Source organism: Sapajus apella, unplaced genomic scaffold (assembly GCF_009761245.1).
Source record: "Sapajus apella isolate SASKATOON/1434 unplaced genomic scaffold, GSC_monkey_1.0 scaffold65, whole genome shotgun sequence".
Classification (NCBI taxonomy): Eukaryota; Metazoa; Chordata; class Mammalia; order Primates; family Cebidae; genus Sapajus; species Sapajus apella.
Genome location: NW_022437005.1, coordinates 4,849,010 through 4,863,377, shown reverse-complemented (window position 1 = coordinate 4,863,377; position 14,368 = coordinate 4,849,010). Strand labels below are relative to the sequence as shown.

Below are 14,368 nucleotides of genomic sequence, written 5' to 3'. Positions count from 1 at the left end.
CCTCCGTCTCCTGGGTTCAAGCCATTCTCCCGTCTCAGCCTCCCGTGTAGCTGGGATTACAGGCACCTACCACAATGCCCAGCTAATTTTTATATTTTTTTTAATTAGCCCTGCCTAAGCAGGACATAAAAAATTTGGTTATAAACTCATAATTGTTCCTCTCCACAGAAATCTTTAGTAAAAGGTGAAAGATTTATTTGTTATGAAGAGAAGCCAGAGCATAACAATTTTTTAAAATTTTATTGCGTTTTAGGCTTTGAGGTACATGTGAAGAACATGCAGGATTGTTGCATAGGTACATACATGGCAATGTGGGTTGCTGCCTTCCTCCCCATCACTTATATCTGGCATTTCTCCCCATGGTATCCCTCCCCAAGTCCCCACCCCCTGCTTTCCCTCCCCTAGGTCCCTCCCACAGACCTCAGTGTGTGATGCTCCCCTCCATGTGTCCCTGTGTTCTCATTGTTCAACACCCGCCTATGAGTGAGAACATGCGGTGTTTGATTTTCTGTTCTTGTGTCAGTTTGCTGAGAATGATGGTTTCCAGGTTCATCCATGTCCCTACAAAGGACACGAACTCATTGTTTTTTATGGCTGCGTAGTATTCCGTGATATATATGTGCCACATTTTCCCTGTCCAGTCTATCCCCAATGGGTATTTGGGTTGGTTCCAAGTCTTTGCTATTGTAAACAGTGCCACAATGAATATTCGTGTACACATGTCCTTATAATAGAACCATTTATAATCCTTTGGGTATATACCCAGTAATGGGATTGCTGGGTCAAATGGTATTTCTATTTCTAGGTCCTTGAGGAATTGCCACATTGTCTTCCACAATGGTTGAACTAATTTACACTCCCACCAACAGTGTAAAAGTGTTCCTATTTCTCCATATCCTCTCCAGCATCTGTCGTTTCCAGATTTTTTAATGATCACCATTATAACTGGCGTGAGATGGTATCTCAATGTAGTAATTTTTGTGTTTTTAATAGAGACAGCATTTCACCTTGTTGGCCAGGCTGGTCTTGAACTCCTGAGCTCGGGTGATCTGCCCACCTAGGCCTACCAAAGTTCTGGGATTACAGGTGTGAGCCACCTCACCTGGCCAACCAGCTTCCTCTTAGTGGCTGTGGTCATGGATGCATTATCTCCTCCAGGCCTCAGTTCCCCGACCTGTAAAGTGGAGGACTCAGAATCAACCTCCCAGAAGAGTTGCATAGATTAACTGAGATAGTGGGTGTAACGTGTTTAGTTTTCTATGCATGTATAAACTGCCCAAGAGGAAGTTATCTGACAGTGACATACAGCAAGTTTTAACACCCGACATTTTGTTGGCAGCAGTAAGGAAATGGGATTCACTAACCTGATTGTGTTGATGTGTGGATCTGGAAAAGGAGTCTGAGGTGCAGGTTAGGAAATGTGGCTGTCCTTCCCAGCCTATCTGCCTTGTGAGGGTGTGCCTCAGGGCAGGTTGTGAAATTGTATCTTTACTACTGAGAATTTTGTAATTTACCAAACAAATAGCGGTGAGAAGATGATGTACATTCCAGAGCGTGTGCGTGGCATGCCCTTTTTGTGCTGGATCCATCTGCAGGTCTCCACCTGCGGGGTGGAGAAACCCAAGAAATACTAATCACCACTGTCCTTTGGAGGCTTATTGGAAAGTAACTAACTCTGAAGTTAACCGACTTGGCTGATTGTATTCATTCCTGATTCTCTGGCTGATAGGATCCAGGTCCAAGTATGGCCCACCAAGTGAATTTGTCCTCTCACCTCGTCCTATTCTGTTCTTTTTTTTTTTTTTTGAGACAGAGTTTCGCTCTTGTTACCCAGGCTGGAGTGCAATGGCACGATCTCGGCTCACTGCAACCTCCGCCTCCCGGGTTCAGGCAATTCTCCTGCCTCAGCCTCCTGAGTCGCTGGGATTACAGGCACGCGCCACCATGCCCAGCTAATTTTTTGTTTTTTTTTTTTTAGTAGAGACGGGGTTTCACAATGTCGACCAGGATGGTCTCGATCTCTTGACCTCGTGATCCACCCGCCTTGGCCTCCCACAGGGCTGAGATTACAGGCTTCAGCCACCGCGCCCGGCCTTTTTTTTTTTTTTTTTGAGACAGAGTCTTGAAATGCTGCTTGGGCTGCAGTGCAGTGGAGTGATCTCAGCTCACTGCAACCTCCACCTCCCTGGTCCAAGTGATTCTTCTGCCTCAGCTTCCGGAGTAGCTGAGATTACAGGTGCCTGCCACCATGCCCAGCCAATTTTTTTTATTTTTAGTAGGGATGGGGGTTTCACCATGTCGGCCAGGCTGGTCTCAAACTCCTGACCTCGTGATTCACCCCCCTCAGCCTCCCAAAGTGCTAGTGTTACAGGCGAGAGCCACCGTGCCCAGCCCTCTTTTTGTCCTCTCCCATGGACTCTTCAAAAGAAATTAAGTTTAGATTCTTTCAAAAGTATTCTTGGCCTTTTATCCGGCTCTCTAATGAGTCCTATAGTGGAGCAGATGTGTGTTTATGAAGTAGTTCCTATACCCACATCAGTTTTTATTATTTAGAATCTCAAAGACATAGTCACATGTATCTGCCTCCCAGCCCCAACAACAATTAACCATGGCCAGTCCTGCCCAGCCACACCCCAACCCCTTGCCCCACACATTATTTGAAGCAAATCTAGGAAATCATACCATTTCAACCATAAATAGTTCAGAATGTGCGTTTAGTGGATAAAGACCAAAATTTGTGATGATACCCACATTATCAATTGTGTTCACACTACTAATTGTCTCATAAATTCATACTTTTTCCCTCTAGTTTGCTTAAACAAGTCCACATAATGTCCACACATTGTAATTGATGGGCATGTCTTTTGAGCCTCTTTTAATTTCATACGTTTTCCCTCCATCAAGTTAATTGTTGAAGAAATGGGTAATTTGTTTTGTAGAGTTCCCAATAGTCTGGATTTTGCTGAGCGCATCACCATGTGTCTAACATTCCTCAGTCCCCTAGGTTTCTCCAAACGGGTAGTTGGATCTGCAGCTGCAGCATCCAGTATCACACGTGACTATCACAGCCATAGTCAATTAAGAATTAACAATTAGACCAGGTGCTGTGGCTCACGCCTGTAATCCCAGTACTTTGGGAGGCCAAGGTAGGCGGATCACCTGAGGTCAGCAGTTCAAGACCAGTCTGGCCAACATGGTGAAAGCCTGATTCTACTAAAAAAATTTAAAAATTATCGGGGGCGTGGTGGCACACTTGTGTAATCCCAGCTACTCAGGAGGCTGAGGCAGGAGAATCACTCTAACCCAGGAGGCAGAGGTTGCAGTGAGCCAAGATTGCACCACTGCGTTTCAGCCTGGACAACAGATAGACCCCGTCTCAATATAACAATTAAGTTCCTCAGTCCCACTAGCAACATTTCAAGTGCTCAGTAGTCATGTGTGACTAGTGGCTACTGTACTGGACAATACACAATAGAATTTTTCTGTCACCACAGAAAGTTTTATTGTAACTCTCCCTGCTTGGTCAGCTCAATTTTTTTTTCCTTTTTGAGATGAAGTCTCACTCTGTCACACAGGCTGGAGTGCAGTGGTGCAATCAGCTGACTGCAATCTCTGCCTCCAGTATTCAAGCAATTCTGCCTCAGCCTCCTGAGTAGCTGGGACCACAGGCATGCGCCACCATGTCCAGCTAATTTTTGTATTTTTAGTAGAGACGGAGTTTCACCATATTGGCCAGGCTGGTCTTGAACTCCTGACCTTGTGATCCACCCACCTCAGCCTCCCAAAGTGCTGGGATTACAGGCGTGAGCCACCATGCCTGGCCAGCAACATTTTATTTTAGCTAGAATATGTCGCGGTGTGGGGCATCTGTTTTCATCAAGAGGCACTAAGTATTTGGTTCTCTCTCTTTTTCTGATGTTAGCAGCTGTTGATTCTCAGGGCCTAAATATTTTGGCTTATTGGGTGTTCTAGAGCAGCAATAATCTAATTCTGTCCTCTGTTTATTAACCGATGTATTTCTATAGAGACACACTTTGCCTCATCTACGCTTGGTTTCCCAGTGGCGCAGTTCATTTATGAAAGGCAGAATAATGCTGAATTCCCTTTATTTACCTTTATTTATAATATAAGATAATCAGTTGTTAACCAGAATTCTCCATCGATGGCTTATTAGTTCTTCCTTTTCTTTCTCTTTATTTATTTTTACTTTTGAGACAGAGTCTCACTATGTTGCCCAAGCTGGTCTCGAACTCCTGGGCTGAAGCGATCCTCCTTGAATCCCAAAGTGCTAGGATTACAGACACATGCCACTGAGCCTGGCTCTCCATCTGTTATTTCATTTTGTTTGTTTCATTTTCATTTTGTTGTGAGTATAAGCTGTTTTTAAAGACCGATTCATTTGATATTTGGAAGGGAATATAAGCTCCCTCCCTGACTCCTTTCCTCTTGTTTTTTGTTTCCCAAGACAGGCTTGAATACTCCTCCCTCTGTCCTCATTGTAACCTGCTGCCCATTTTTCTGGCACACATTTGGCCAACAGACTTCCCTTTTCCACTCTAGACCCATCAGAGCCAGGGAACACTTCCCACTGGGCTCGTATTCCCCAGCAACCAGTGCGGTAGTGCCTGAGTCACAGAAGGACATAAGTCAACATAGCACAAGAATACAGGCAGGGGAAGAAGTCAGCAGTTCCTAGACATGAGTGATAGCATTTGAAGGAAAACAGAAAGCAGGAAGAAAAGGGATACTGGAAAAATGCTTAGAATGGATTCTTGATGAAGGTGAAATTAATTAAAAGGGGGAAAAGGAGGAATACAAGAACAATGTGTATGAATTGCCTGGTTTTAAACTTGAATATAGGTGAAGTAGGTCTTTATTGTTGGAAATGACTACATAGGCTTAGTTACCAACATCAGAATCCACTATAACTAGTTTAAGCAGAGAAAGGAATTAAATAAATGGACTAAAGAAAGACCAAGCTGAGCTCCTAGGAATGAGTCAGAGCCACAGAGCAGAACTGGGCCACCAGCTGCTGCCCAGTCAGGAAGCTGTCACCTTGACAGCTGCCTGCCCCAGCATCTGCCATTGCAGAATGTAAAACAATTGCCTCCTGCCTGCCTCTGCCCACTTAACTCAGATCTGAATTCAGATCTCCTGATAGTGCATGTAATTGGTGGAACCCAAGTCATTTCCCAAATTCTCATGGCAAGGGAGTCAAGAAAGCGTAGTTTTCACTTCTAGCTTCTGCAGTATAGGAAGGCCCACCAAAAGGAGTTGGGAAAGATACTGAGTATCCTTCCATAGGATCCAGTACAGGAACTTTAGAGCATGTATGGCCCCTCGTCTCCTTACTTTCAGAGTGAGAAGTTAAGCCCAGCAAGTTTTTGTTGAGTTCCTCAGTCTTTAGTGGCAAAACTCAACCCAAGGATCCTTAACCTTTCAGCATTGTTCCATTGCATTGTGGGACAACTGCACTGTCCAATATGGCAGCCACAGTCAGCATGTGGCTTTGATGCTTTAGCCCTTAGTGTTGATAGTCTGACATTGTTAAGGAACTGGGAGCTGTTCCTCGTGACGATATGAGACAAACAATGGGGTTCACGCCCCCTCCTCCTGCCCCACAGACCTGTGTGTCTGTCCTGAGGGACCTGTAGGCACAAGTGTTGCAGATCAAAATTCTCAGGGTGGGCCACTACAAGTCATGTGGCCATGGGTAAGTCACATCTCTTGGGGCCTCAGTTTCTTCTTCAGGGTTATAAAGATTTATTCCCTTCATCTTCTCTGCATTTGAGAAGGCTCTCCATTCTGCCATGTAGGGGAGCTGTGAAGCCTAAGGAAATGGCACATAGGACCAGGAGGAGAATCTGAATCCTAAACAAATTGGGGAAATATGCTTAGCATACTTTTAGCATTCAAGCATCACAAATGTATCGGTGGAAGTCTGGTCCAAATGGCCAGCAGAAGGTAGCCTTGGACTCAGAATATCCTCCCACAGGAAACAGGACCATTAATGAAATGAACTTGTATGCTGGAAGCATCAGCAGAAAATGAAGGTTGTTCTTGTTTGTCACTGTTTTCACCTTTAGAAGTTGGACAGGTGGGTGATCTGAGCTAGTTTGAAGTTGGTCAGAGGGCCAGCCGAAGGCCCCGACTCCCTGGATGTTCCTGCAGTTTTCAGCAGCGCAGAGACAATGATTGGTTTGTTTTGCTGCAGTCCTGTTTTCTAGAAGAAGAACTCAAGAATTTTGCATGTTTTTTGAAATGAAAGCCGAGATCCTGCAGAAGACAAGACGGTGCTCAGAAAAGCGCCAGGCCGTGGAGATGGAGAGCTGTTCATTCTCTCTTCATCTTCGTGCCCTGCATTAATTTCTAGACTGATGTCATTTCCCACTCTCTCATTAATAAGCCTTTTGCAAAGTGTTAATTTTGGATTAAGGATGAGACGATTAAGCTTTTCCAGAAGGTAGCATGTAAAAACCACCCCTCGCAAGTCTAGAGTAGTGCCCTGTAAGTAAATATATTAATAATTTCTGTATTAAAACGTGAATATTGACACTAAAGGGGATAAAGTCTGTGCATATTTTTACATCAGCTCAGGTCAGATTTCACTGTCACGGGAGATAGGAGAGAATGTTGGTTGTCAAAGATTTTTGTCATATATTTTATTTTTTGAGACAAGGTCTCTCTCTTGTCATTCAGTGCAGTTGTGCTACCTTAGCTTACTGTAACTGCCGCTCCCCAGGCTCAAGCAATCCTCCCACCTCAGCCTCCCGAGTAGCTGGGATTACAGGCGTGTGCCACCATGCCCAGCTAATATTTGTATTTTAGTTGAGTCATGGTTTCACCACGTTGGCCAGGCTGGTCTTGAACTCCTGACCTCAAGTGATCCTCCTGCCTCCACCTCTCAAAGTGCTGGGATTACAGGGATGAGCCACCACACCCAGCTGTTTTTCAGAGCTTTTTGAATTAGAGTTGAAGATGAAGGATTGGGGCTAGTGGCTCCCTTTTTGTTTAGTATTTTTTTTTTTTTTTTTTTGTAGTTCCCCTTTTCTTCCATAAAAGAGAGAAAAATTCAAAAGCAAATTGAGAAACAACAATATTTTTTTCTTTTTTTGAGATAGAGTCTCTGTCTTTGGCCAAGGCTGGAATGCAGTGGTGTGATCTCGGCTTGCTGCAACCTCCACCTCCGAGGTTCAAGTGATTCTCGTGCCTCAGCCTCTCGAGTATCGGGAACTATAGGCAGGCACCACCACAGCCGGCTGATTTTTATATTTTTAGTAGAGACAGAGTTTCACCAGGTTGACCAGGCTGATCTTGAACTCTGGACTTCAGGTGATCTGCCTGCCTTGGCCCCCCCAAAGTGCTGGGATTACAGGTGTAAGCCACCACGCCTGGTGGAGAAACAAGAAATTGTGACCAATTATCTTTTGTTTAGGACCACAGAATTTTTGAGCTGGTCTAACTATAATAGGACTTACAGAGCATCAGGTCCTTTCTAAGTAGCTTTTAAAATTTAATTTCTTCATTTATTTCTAAAAGGCGAGTATTATGCACATTTTACAGTTGATGAAATTAAGGCTTAGAGATATTAGGTAACTTGCCTTACAACTAAGTTAGATAACTTGCCCCAAACTAAGTGGTGGGGCAGGAATTGAAGGAATTTAGGAAACTGGAAAACAGACGCTGCTCTTAGCTTCTTATACAGCTGAAGAGATTATCTAATACCATTTTATTGTTTTACATGTTGGGAAATTGTGATGTAGGGATGTTAAATGACATTCCATATCACACCCTTAGCTGGATCCAGGTTTTTTTTTTATCCTTCAGATTTCTTGTTTCTCTATTCAACTATTGTTTTGTAGCTAACATGACTAAGATGTAACTTAGTTTGGTCTACTACTTGTAGAGGAGGAAGGTAAAATTGATTAACCCTTTTTTAACTTTTAGGAAGTAGAGTGTTAGTTGTAAACCTGTGTAAACATAATAAAGTGCCCCAGTGAGCAGACCTGTGGTCCTGATCCATGCAGGGTCAGCTGGTCCTCTGACCCATGGGACATCAGCCCAGGAGTCAGATGTGTCTTCTGTACCATGCAGTCCTGGAAGAGACACTTAGACATGTGGCGGTTCTGGCGTCTGGAGAGAATGATACGTCAATTACTATTCCAGTTAACCTATTTCTGCTTCACAAGTAACCCCAAATTTAATAGCTAAAATAATGTAGTATTGTGTCATCCACCTCTGTGGGATGACTGGGCTCAGCAGGGCGGTTCTTGCCTTATGGTTGCAGTCAGATGGTGGCTGAGGCTGGAGTCTTCTGGGGGTTTGACTGGGATGGACATCCTTGAAGGCTCACTCATGTGGCTGGCAGTTGACTCTTGAACTTCCTGTTGCCTCTTAACTTTGACCAGTGCATTAATTGTTAGCTTCTACCATCATTCTTTAACAAATTCCTATTGATAGATACATATTTAGTTACTACAAACCAAATTTCAAGGCACAGGGCATATGAAATATACTTTGGGGGATAAATTTCATGTTTAGGAATTTACAAAGATCCCTTCCTTTCTGAGAAGTAAAATAGTCTGGCAGAAGCTGGCTTTGACAGCCATAATTTTTTGCCATTAAATAACCTTACGTCTTCTTTCAACAAGGCTCCTGAAGACGTTGAGTGTAATTTGTTAACATCTGAGGGCCTGATTGGTCATAAGAGTGGTAAGCAGCACTTAATGGATTGGAGGGTGCATCACAGGGTGAATTCCCTACATGAGCCACTTCTTGGTGACTTAGTTTCCCATGCTGTGAAATGGGACGAAATGGAAAAATTGCCTTTGCTAAGGGATATGTGGAGAATTTCCATTTTTGCTCAAAGAAAACCAGAGGAAAGGTCCCCTCGAGAATTAGGTGTACTCTCAGTCTCCAACCCCTTCTTTCCATTCCCATTTTCTCCCCTGTTTTATAAAGCTTCCTGTCAAGTCATGGTGGTTTACACCTGTAATCCCAGCCCTTTCGGAGGCCAAGGTGGGAGGATCCCTTGAGGATGGGAGTTGAAGATCAGCCTGGGCAACATAGTGAGATTCCATCTGTAAAAAAACAAACAAAGGCTGGGTGTGGTGGCTCACGCCTCTAATCCCAGCACTTTGGCAGGTCGAGGTGGGTGGGTTTACTGAGCTCAGCAGTTTGAGACCAGACTGGGCAACATGGTAAAACCCTGTCTCTACTAAAATACAAAAAATTAGCCAGGTGTGGTGGTGCATGCCTGTAGTTCCAGCTACTCCGGAGGCTGAGGCAGGAGAATCACTTGAACTTGGGAAGCGGAGGTTGCAGTGAGCCGAGATGGCACCACTGCACTCCAGCCTGGGTGATAGAGCAAGACTGCCTCAAAAAACAAACAAACAGAAATAAATAAATAAAACGCTTTCTATGTCTTGGTCAGATGATCTAGTGGCCCTGTACTCCCTCAAATTGTCACCAATCTCCCTTCCCTGTGTCCTTCAAGATCTTATTCTTTTCAAACAAAATGATGCCCATCATTTGAGATTTTCATTCTAGACTGCAATAGAAGGCGACTGTATTACATTCAGAGCATTTTAAAAATAGGAATTTATCAGAAAGATTAAATGAGAGTTCATTTTTGAACTGTGGTTGGTGAGTCCTTAGGCACATCCTACAAGACTTTCTTTTTTTTTTTTTTCCTTTTTAAGACTAGTCAAGTGCAGTAGTGAGAAGAGGGGAAAGAGTAGAACAAGGAGTTCGATCTGTAACTGACTGTGAACAATCAGTTGAGATAACTCACTACCTTCAGACCAGCCAAGACTTTCAAAAGACAGTTGCAGGTTTTTATGAATTTTAATCGGGATTACCAGGGTAACTGTTCTGCTTCATTGCCCCTCACTACCACTGAAATGTCCTTGTGCACACTTGGCCTTCAGCAGCTCAAAGTACTCAGTGGAACATATTTCGTCTTTTCGTATCCCTTCAAGGGTGGCAGTGAGCAGGATGGGGACTGCTGGGCAAGGAGGAGAACATGATCTGCTCGGGTGATAGCAAAGCCTTGGGCAGAGGTGGGCAGCTGCAGTTCTGGGGAGTGAGGCAGTTGAGGATCCAGGACAGCCGCCCAGCTGGGTCATCGAACTCAGCCCCTGTGAGGGTCCTCTTTTGTCTTCCAGTGGCTCCTTCTTACCCTTTGACTATATTCCAGCCCCAGTGGGGCCCTCAAGGTAGACTCCTAAGGGGATCCTGCTCTTAGCTACCATTGCTCTCTTCATTAACTGCTCTTCCAGGCTCAGGCTAGCCATGCTGTACCACACACAGCTCCCCCTTTCCCACTGCCCACTCCTGAAATATTCTGTGCAGTATGCCCCTCTTCCTCCTCATCCTTGCCTGGCTAAGGAGCTCACTTCCTCTGGAAGCATCTTCCCTGGCACTGCACGTCCAGGGTAGGTGCCCCCTTGGACCCTGGTCCTCTCAGATGTCAATGGCTGTTGACTTGCCTGCACCCCTCACTAGACTTCCTAGGGACTGGGGATAAGTCATCTCTAACTGTATTGCCTCCAGCTCTAAGCACAGGGCTTATCATAGATCAGGCACTTGTCAGTGTTAGCTGTGGCAAGTTAAGCTCCAAGTAAAGGAAAAAGAACTGGTGGAGGAGGCTGACTGGAATACCCTGTTCTGGGGTCTTGTGCCTCCCTTGAGACTCTCTGCATACTGCCACCTGCTCCTAGCACACACAGACTTAGGGCAGGAGGTAGGGAGGCAGGAATGAGATTGAATGCTTGCTAACCATCCTCAAGGTGTTGAGTTGAGAAAACCAGATGAACCGTGTGCACAGTGAACCTTGGGAATGAGAAGGAATATAGCATGACTTCTGAGGGCTAGTGTGGCGTGTACACCAGCTGCAGTGGCGTCTCCTGGGCCCTGCTTAGAAATGCAGCACATCCGACCCTACCAGACCTCCTGAATCAGAAACTGTATTTTAACAAGACCCCAGGGGAGGTATAGGTATGCTGGAGTCTGAGAGGCACTGGTTTAAGTGCGGCAGTGAGCTCTTTGGTCATGGGCTGCAGTATTTGGAGAAGGCTGCATTGGCAAGGGAGCAGCTGAGCACTCTTGGGTCCTGGGAGGGCAATACCCAGAGTGGGTGAAGGAGGATAGTATTTGAGGCTGGGAGAGTGTGGAATCAGGAGAGGACCAGTCTTCTTGCTAGTGATGAATTTTGGCAGAGCAACGGGATCCATCTTCTAAAGGATCTCATTTGGCAACATTCATGTCACATGTTCAAAAGTTACCAAATCAGATACTAAAACTGAACACATCATTTTCGTCACGCAGAGGTAGATTCTATGTTCTTCCTTAGCGGCAGCAAAGGTAGTGGAAAGCAGTAGGCAGGGAGTCCAGACCCAGGTCTGGTTGTGGTTTTACTGCTAACAAAGCTGTGGGGTCCTGACCAGGCTCAGGCTAGCCATGCTGAACCGCACACAGTTCCCTTTCCCACCGTCATCAATGAATACAATGTTATTCGTTTATGATTTTGTGGGTCAAGACAAAAGCCGTGGGCACAGCTCTGGTAGGCAGTTCTGCTCTGGGTAGCATTAGCGGGGGTCGCTCAGCTGGTGGCAGCCCTGGGTTGGGCTGGAGGGTCCAAGGAGGAGGCTTTCTTCATATCTGGCTCCTCCGTGCTCCCCCATGTGGCCTTTGGCTGTCCACATGGCTAGCTTGGGCTTCCTCGCATGCATGGTGGCCTGACTTCTTATGTGGCAGCTGGCTTACGAGAGGGAAGAAGTGGAAGCTGCGAGGTCTCTTAAGACCTGGAACTGACACATCTTCATCGCCTTCTATTGATCCCAGATTCAAAGGGAGGGACAACAGTCTGTATCTCTTGATGGATGGAGCAGGATGCAGGCACAAGGAGGACAGAATTGACTATGGCTCTCTTTGGGGACTGTCTATAATGTCACATACCAGGCTCCATGATGTCATCAGGACCCAGACTCCTCTCTGCTCCATCCTCAACACGCACTTCCATCTCATGGTCCAAAGTGGCTGTTGGTGCTCTAGCCAGCAGGAAGCAGCGAAGGAGGAGGAGGGTGCCGTTTGCCCCCCTTCAAGGAGATTTCTGTTTCATTGTCCAGGTAGTCCATGGCCATGCTGTCTTAGTCCATTTTGCGTTGCCATAAGGAATACCTCGGAATGGCTAATTTATAGAGAAGAGGCTTATGGCTCATGGTTCTGCAGGCTGTACAAGAAGCATAGTGCTGGTGTCTTCTGGTGAGGCCCTCAGGAAGCTTCCACTCATAGCAGAAGGTGGAGGGGGAACAGGTGTGTCATATGGTGAAGGAGGAAGCAAGGGAGAGGGGAGGAAGTACCAGGCTCTTTTAAACAGCCAGGTCTTCCGTGAACTGATGTGAGTAAGAACTTGTTCTTTACCACTGGCAGAGGCCATTCATGAGGGGTCTGCCCCCATAACCTCCCACCAGGCCCCACCTCCAACACTGGGGATCACATTTCAACACGAGATGTGGAGGGGCCTGACATCCGTGCCCTGTCACATGCCTGTAGGATGCAGTAAGACAGTGTGCCCAGCTAGAAGTTGAAGGTCTGTTCTAAGGAAGAAGGGGAGAATGAAAAGTGGGAGAGCTGGCTTTTGTCTTGACCCACAAAATCATAAATGAATAAAATTATCATTTTGTAAAGCAGCTTTGTTATCAGTAAAACCACAACCAGACCTGGGTCTGGACTCCCTGCCTGATGAAAACGATGTCTTCAATTTTACTATCTGATTTGGTAACCTTTGAACATGTGACGTTAATGTTGCCAAATCAGGTCCTTTATAACTGATTACAGCTCATGCCTGTAATCCCAGCACTTTGGGAGGCTGAGGCAGATGGATCACTTGAGGTCAGGAGTTAGAGACCAGCCTAGCCAACATGGTGAAACCCTGTCTCTACTAAAAATACAAAAATTAGCTGGGCATGGTAGTGCTCACCTGTAGTCTCAGCTACTCGGGAGGCTGAGGCAGAAGAATCACTTGAACCCAGGAGATGGAAGTTGCGGTGAGCTGAGATTGAGCCACTGCACTCCGCCCTGGGCAACAAAGTGAGACTCCATCTCAAAAAAAAAAAAAAAAAAAAGTGAAAGGAAATGCCAGTTGTTATTTCACCTTCCCCAAAGCCAAAGCCTGTTTGAAATTTTTAGGAGGCAGAAGCCGCAGACAGGGCAAGCCTCAAGACACAGGGAGGTGGGTCTCCTGAGTGAGCCCGCTGGCTGTGCCTGCCTGTCAGGGGATCCTCATGGCCTCCCTCTGCCCCCAGTTCACTACAGGCACGTGCAGCGACTCGGTGGTTCACAGCTGCGACCTGTGTGGCAAGGGCTTCCGCCTGCAGCGCATGCTCAACCGTCACCTCAAGTGCCACAACCAGGTGAAGAGACACCTGTGCGCCTTCTGCGGCAAGGGCTTCAATGACACCTTCGACCTGAAGAGGCACGTCCGCACGCACACAGGTGAGCAGGGGGCGCGTGCTTTGTTCTCTGTTTTGTTATTCTGGCCAAGAGCTCCTGCTTCTTTCCCACCAGAGAACCAGGTCAAGAGCGTGGAACAATGTTGTGTTTCTAGAAAGATCACAAGATGTGGATCACAAGGTCAGGAGTTTGAGACCAGCCTGGCCAACATAGTGAAACTCTAATAAAAATAACAAACAAATTAGCTGGGTTTGGTGGTGGGCGCCTGTAATCCAAGCTACTCAAGAGGCTGAGGCAGGAGAATCACTTGAACCTGGGAGCCGGAGGTTGCAGTGAGCCAAGATCGCACCGCTGCACTCCAGCCTGGGTGACAGTACAACACTCTGTCTCAAAAGAAATAAAGAAAGATCACAAGATGATGGGGCGTTGGGGCCAGCCCTTCTGTGTTCACCTCCTGACGCTGCCACATGCTGGCTGTGTCACCTTGGGCTGGGTGAGCCACCTTTGGTAGCCTGTCTTTCACCCTGTAAAATGGAGATACTGATGTGATTTCTAGCAAGCCTCAAAACAAATCCCTGGCTGGAAGTATTCTGAAAATCATGATGCATGATACACACATGGGGGCTGCCATAGCTCAGCCCCTTGGTCCTGGCTGATGGAAGGTGGTTCTTGTGGTCCCACCATGAGTATTTGATGCTTCTCTCTTGGGACATAAGCCTGTCTCTGGATAGCATCACGTTCCTTCTGAGAGACAAAAAGGAGCTCATTGCCTTTAGAGCTGACCTGAGCTTCCCACTGGGACCTGGTGGGTGAGCGTCTGGCTCTCCTTGGACTTGCCTCAGTTTCCTGACTTAGAAAGCGAATCCAGGTTCTCCCCAGTTTCAGTTCTTCACAGAGTCCTGGGGGTGTCCTT

The 14,368-nt window shown here is 46.2% G+C and overlaps 1 protein-coding gene and 1 non-coding gene across 3 annotated transcripts in view; one reads left to right on the top strand and one right to left on the bottom strand.

Moving 5' to 3' along the window:
- OVOL2 (ovo like zinc finger 2) overlaps nucleotides 1-14,368 on the top strand; it is a 36,303-nt gene that overhangs the window by 5,720 nt on the left and 16,215 nt on the right. For both annotated transcript variants that reach the window (XM_032248077.1, XM_032248078.1), the window contains exon 4: nucleotides 13,308-13,497. In XM_032248077.1, the coding sequence (XP_032103968.1) occupies nucleotides 13,308-13,497 (190 nt within the window). The remainder of the gene's footprint in view (nucleotides 1-13,307; nucleotides 13,498-14,368) is intronic.
- Nucleotides 107-222, bottom strand: LOC116530239. The gene has a single exon (XR_004259893.1). It is a non-coding gene; the product is annotated as a U5 spliceosomal RNA (small nuclear RNA).